Raw genomic sequence first — 6,169 nt, forward strand, 5'->3', positions numbered from 1 at the left:
TACAAACGTTTGTAAATTCACGAAATTTAATTGTCGTGGGGCGCCAATCTGGATGCTTGCCAAGGGCGCCATGGGACCACGCTACGGCTCTGCATATATGTTATAACAATCGAAAAACATTCGATATCAGTTTTGGATTAGTTGATACTTTTAAGTGCTATATTTCATAAATAATGTTCAAGTGAGTAAGGAGAGACAGCATCTACGAACCGACGTATTTAATACGTAAGAATAACATATTTGTAACATACTTGAATCCATATGTTATAACTATGTGCTGCTGATGTTTTTTATACCATCTTTAATGAAGAGAAGACAATGACTCAAATTTCTTGTGTAATCAACGTTAAATTTACGATACTATAACAAGTGGTGAGGATGATAAGATTTTTCAGTGGCTTGTTATTGCATGACATAGATAAAACACGGTTTCAACATAAGATGTGCAATGGTACGATTATAGCACTGTGCTACAACATCTTTTTCAAATATTATTTTCAAGGATGTTTTCTGTGTTACTTGGGTTACCCCTTCCTTCCACTCCTCCGGTAGATGTTCGGTTTCCCAGGTCCTGACTACACTAGTTTACAGTATTTTTGAACTCGGTAAACTGATGATCGTTTTTGGTGTAGAATCATGCCCTGAGTTCGAAAACGCGAAGGAAAAAAAATACAGTAGAGCGGATTTATTTTTCGATTTTCTATACAAGGTTGATGATTTGAAATCGATTTTTGTTCTATTTTTAAGCAATGTCGCTCACTTCATACATCCCATACTCCGTAACCAATGCTCCGATTGAGCTGAATTTTTACTGTAACTCGCCCACTTATGATGTGTCAAATAAACGTTGATAAAGAATTTTTAAATTGTTGTTTTCTTATAGAAAAAAATATATTTCTAATATATTTTTTGAAAATTTTGCTAAAATTCAAGGAGATCGACCCCCAAAACTCGCCAATATCTTGAATTTTATCAATCTGACGCAAAACCTGCATTCAGATGATCGAATGGTATTATATTGAGCTTTGAATTTATTAAAAAAGATTTAAAATTGGTTGAACAAAACGCAAGATATTTGAATTTTATTAAATTCCATATTTTAAAAAGTCGTAAAACTCGATATTGAGCCAAAACTCAAAACTGTTCTACTTAAAATTTTTTGAAGCACGGTTTCGAAATCAGCGCTAAATTATGCTTCAAAATTTTTGGTCGTTGACAGAAGTTTCTGGGCCCATCTTGATGAGTTCAGCTGCGATACCATCCTTACCAGCTGCTTTGTTGGTTTTGAGCTGGTGAATGGCACCCTTAACTTCCCTCAGCGTGGGATTTGGTTCATTTTCGTCATCCGCTGCACAGTAGGGCAGTTCAGACTTTAAACATGTCAAAAATTCAAAGCTCCCATATGTTCATTACAATCCTTGGTGTAAAACTAGAGCCCTGTCAAATTTTCAGTCATTTCGGTGGTGATTTAATGGTGGCCCAAAAGCAAAATAGGTTTATATGGGAATTACTATGGAGAATTTTCAAAAAAGGTTATCCACGCTGTAGAGCATTAATACATAGATGACGTCATAGGGTCAAAGCCGAATTGAATTTTTCAGATCTCAATGATGAATGTTGCCGAAGACCGGAACTTATTTCGATAATCGGGTAAAAAGTTATTCAACAAATTCTCACTCGCATGCGCATCTTCATACACGATGCCCTACAAGGTGTGCAAGAAGGTAACACGCATACTATGATTGCGTGTCAAGCGTGTGGATAGAGCTGTGGTCCTCTGTTCAAGCATACATGGACGATTATTGATAAATAACTTTTGTCTCGTGAGTCGAAACGAGTTGCGGTCTTCGGCAACATTCATCATTGAGGTCTGAAGAATTCAATTCGGCTTTGACCCTATGACTTCATCCATGTATTGATGCTCTATAGCGTGGAGAACCTTTTTTGAGAATTCTCCATAGTAATTCCCATATAAACCTATTTTGCTTTTGGGCCACCATTAAATCACCACCGGAATGGCTGAAAATTTGACAGGACTCTGGTTTTGCACCAAGGATTGTAATAAACATATGGGAGCTTTGAATTTTTGACAAGTTTATAGTCTGAACTGCCCTACTGCACAGCCGTCGTCGTTTCCTCCGCTGCCGTGGGCTCCCATGCCTACGTTCTCCACACCATCCAGGTGCTGATCGAAGTGCTGCTTCCACCATTCGATCACCAAACGTCCGTCCGTCAAGAGGCTTCCGTCTTTAACCCTGCATATTTCGGCTCGCGGCACGAAGCCGTTGCGGGATGCGTTGAGCTTCTGATAGAACTTCCGTGTTTCTTGGAAACGGCACAGCAGTTCCATTTCTTCGCAATCCGCTTCCGCTTCCTCCAGGCGGCACTTTTTCTCCCGAAAGAGGCGGGTCTGTTGTTTCCGCTTCTGTTTGTAACGTTCCACGTTGTGTCGGGTCCCTTGCTGCAGCATTACCGCTTGCGCTGTATTCTTCTCCTCCAAAACCATTCTGCACTCTTCGTCGAACCATTCGTTCCGTCGATTCCGTTCCACGTACCTGATGGTGCCCTCGGCTGCATTGTTGATGGCTGCTTTCACTTTACTTCAGCAGTCCTCTAGAGGGGCCTCATCGAGCTCGCCCTCGTCTGGCAACGCGGCCTTGAGATTCTGCGCGTATGCTGAGGCGTCATCCGGTTGTTTCAGTCGCTCTAGGTTGTACCACGTAGATGCTATCGACTGCTTCGAATTCACAGGGGATTTTTCGGCTTTCAGTCTGTTAAGCGATTGAAATGAAAAGAAGAGATATTTTCGTTTCAATCGCTTAACAGACTGAAAGCCGAAAAATCCCCTGTCTAGGTCGTACCATGGTGGTCGCCGGTACCGTACATTGTTGATGACGGAGAGTTTTGGGCGCAGTTAGACCATCACCAGATAGTGGTCGCCAGAGTAAATGTTGGCGCCACGATAGGTCCTGACGTCGATAATGTCGTCCGTCAATCAGAACGTGGACGATTTGAGATTCCGTCTGCTGTGTGTGATCTCCAGGTGTAACGATAAGGGAGGCTGTGTTGGAAAAAGGTGCTACGTATGGCCATATTTTTGGAGGCGGCGAAATCAATGAGTCGTAGGCCGTTTTCGTTCGTCTGCTGGTGGGCGCTGAACTTACCAATCGTCGGTCTGAATTCCTCGTCCTGGCCTACCTGAGCGTTTAAATCTCCTATGATGATCTTGACGTCGATTGCCAGAAAATCGTCGATGTTGAAATGGCAGAGAGATTGGGATTCCTCCAGTAAGGGTAGGTGGACAAAAAGGCTTATACCGAGCGTGTTCAAGTGGACGAGCAGGCCCCATGGCGAGATGAACTTTCACTTGACACGATTTGTCAGGCCGTGGGTGCTTTATTTGGAATCTGTACAGATTCGAACACGCAGGCTCCCCCGCATGACCGGAGTGTGCAGGCTGCGACGCGACCGCGGAGCACGTTTCGTGGAGTAAAGGTTGGGTATGTAGGAGGTATACGATAGAGATATCACGCCTGACAACATTGATGATAGGATGTGTACGAGGGCGGACAAGAGGGATTCCGTTACTTCCACGGTTTCTCGAATCGTACTTGAACTACAGAGAAAATGGCGAGTCGGACAACAGTTTTGAGTTGATATCATATCATGTTTAGCTCTTGTTAGATTTAACCAATGGCAGCGATCTATTCGATTGCTCTTGAAATATCAAATTTTGTTATTGTTAAGGACAAGGTATTCCAGGAACATTCTTAGATATAATTTTCAGTACTTTTATACCTATCAAACCAATATCACGTTCCGATCATCAGTACTTCACCTCTACCCGGGTAGCGAAGAACGTGCCGGCGATCAACCAACGTAGCCAGGTGGCACGCAGAGACCAAGTCCATCAACTGAAGTGACTTGGCTTGCATAGCAGATGAAGGAATACACTGGAACTGATGGCAACTGAAAGCATTGATTGATTGATTTGTCTCTATTTAAGAGACTTTCAACACTGAAAGCAACTGAAAGGCAAAACAATCCGGCTCCAAAGGATTAAAGTGATCAATTTGACTCCGCAATACCGTGCCATTGTTTCACAAATACAATCTGAATAAAATGCTGTGACATGCAAAAATATTACATAAACCTGATTAAGAATTGTTAATGTTACGGCGCTCTCAACACATTTTTGTTTTATCACCTGAAGTAATATGATTGCGTCTACCAATTTATTAAACTGATCATAACAATAAAAATGGGAGGATTGCATTGGATTAATGGTGAGGCCATAAATTGAGTTATAACAGTTATAATGCACATGGGTATCGGTTCACATGGGGCATTGCATTACATTGCACCGCGAATACCGAGTTTTCGCACCGAAATCGAAAAAGCTCGAAAATGATGTATGTTACTTTCAATAGAGTTATGTCGTCGAACAAAAAATATGGAGAAACGAGTTCCGATTCTCGTAAACCGATATCTCCCAAAACATCGCCATCGGATGATTGATTCGATTTCGATTCTGCACAAACCAAAAATTATCCCCTACTTAAGCTCACGCCGTTTCCAGTCTATGTGCCTTTTCAACACGAAGCGGAAGTCTAAATTGATTGAAAACTGCCTAATCCGGTAAATTAGCTCCACGTCATTAATCTTCCATTTATCAGATTTTCAACGCGACCACAACAACCACGTGGATTGAAACCATCCCTTCGATGCCTCCGTTGTTGCCATCGTTTGTGCGGGAATGTCGTCATTCCAAGTTGGAAGCTTCCGAGCCTTCCTGACGAAATCAATCTTTTCTCCCGCCCGACAACTAACAAACTTTCCTGATTTAAACTAAACAACTTGTTGCCACAGCAGCTGGGAGCTGAGATGTTTTCAACCTTCTTCGCCAAAGATAATGAGCTAAGCTTTCCTAAGGCAAATGCAAACATTGGATTTACCCTCCTCGCTCCAGCATCATCGTGTGCTTATAGCGAGCAAAGATAACGAGCCCCTCTTGTTCACTGCGAAAAACAACAGGAAACGTTATAAATTAGGCAAACCGCTTTCCTGCCTGGGACACTCTACACCAATCGATAAAACAGACATGAAGTTCATCCTGGGAGTGACCTTTTTGGCAGCATTGGGCTCGGTTTGCACGGTACCATAAATCATTTTTGAGATTAATCGAAAGTCACATTAAACAACACCACTTCTCTTCCAGGCCCAGTTCAGCCCGTGGTCCGAGGACCCGGAAAGCAGCGTTGCTCTGCGACGTCCCAGACCACCCTACACTGCTGGGCCACCACCCCCAGCAGGGGCTCCCGTTCCACCCCAGAAACCACCCACCGTTCTTGCCACACAGGCACAAGAACAACGCGTCGTTACCTTCCAGAACCGTTCGCTAGAGCGACTGTTCCAACGATCCTTCCCGGTGGACACCCCGGTCGAGTTCCAGGATGCCGTTGTCCACCTGTACGTTCGCAGTCAACGTGAGCTGGACCTCTGCGCTGAGTTTCTGTGGGAAACTCATCTGCTGAAGGAGTACCGACGGTGTGCGTCCGTCACGCAACGTGCCATCTGGCGCCAGGTACAGGTCTTGAAGGAAGACATCCGTGCACTGATGTTGGCCGATTTCGAATACGGAGATTACTAGCGGGAATGTGGATACTGGTTCTATCATGTGAGGGCATACATTATTTTTTACTTATACTACTTGAATAAATCTGAACTGTTGTAGAAGACTGAATTAAATCTGCCACTGACCATTTTACACGTGTAGCTGTTTTGTAAGGCAGATACGAAGATACTCTATGCCCAAGGAAGTCGAGAAAATGTCCATTCCGAAAAGTTCCTGGGCCGACCGGAAATCGAACCTGGGCTTTTTTCATGAATGCTGGATAGCAGCAACCCTACAAAGATGTCCAAGTAACCAATAAGCAGTTTAAATGTGCCTTTACATCTAACAGGTCATTGCACAGAAATCAGCCGTGCGCCTTTAGTGCTGCCCAAATGCAGATTTTGGTTGCAATACGATGCTGATATACGGCTGATTAGGTGTTAGTCCTTCAGACTATCGCAGATGAAAACCAAATTAAGGTACACCGGGGCAAGTTGAAACGGGTGGGGCAAGATGAAACACGGGTTTAAGTGATGTTGTTCAATGATGTTAAAC

At 43.4% G+C, this 6,169-nt stretch overlaps 1 protein-coding gene across 1 annotated transcript; it reads left to right on the forward strand.

Annotated features, from left to right (window-relative positions):
- The first annotated feature begins 5,001 nt into the window (after positions 1-5,001).
- LOC109422866 (uncharacterized) lies at positions 5,002-5,767 on the forward strand. The gene is made up of 2 exons (XM_019697766.3): positions 5,002-5,155; positions 5,219-5,767. Exons 1-2 carry the CDS (start codon positions 5,102-5,104, stop codon positions 5,648-5,650), a joined length of 486 nt encoding a protein of 161 aa, XP_019553311.3. The 5' UTR covers positions 5,002-5,101; the 3' UTR covers positions 5,651-5,767.
- Positions 5,768-6,169: the final 402 nt, after the last annotated feature.

Source organism: Aedes albopictus, chromosome 1 (genome assembly GCF_035046485.1).
Source record: "Aedes albopictus strain Foshan chromosome 1, AalbF5, whole genome shotgun sequence".
Taxonomy (NCBI): domain Eukaryota; kingdom Metazoa; phylum Arthropoda; class Insecta; order Diptera; family Culicidae; genus Aedes; species Aedes albopictus.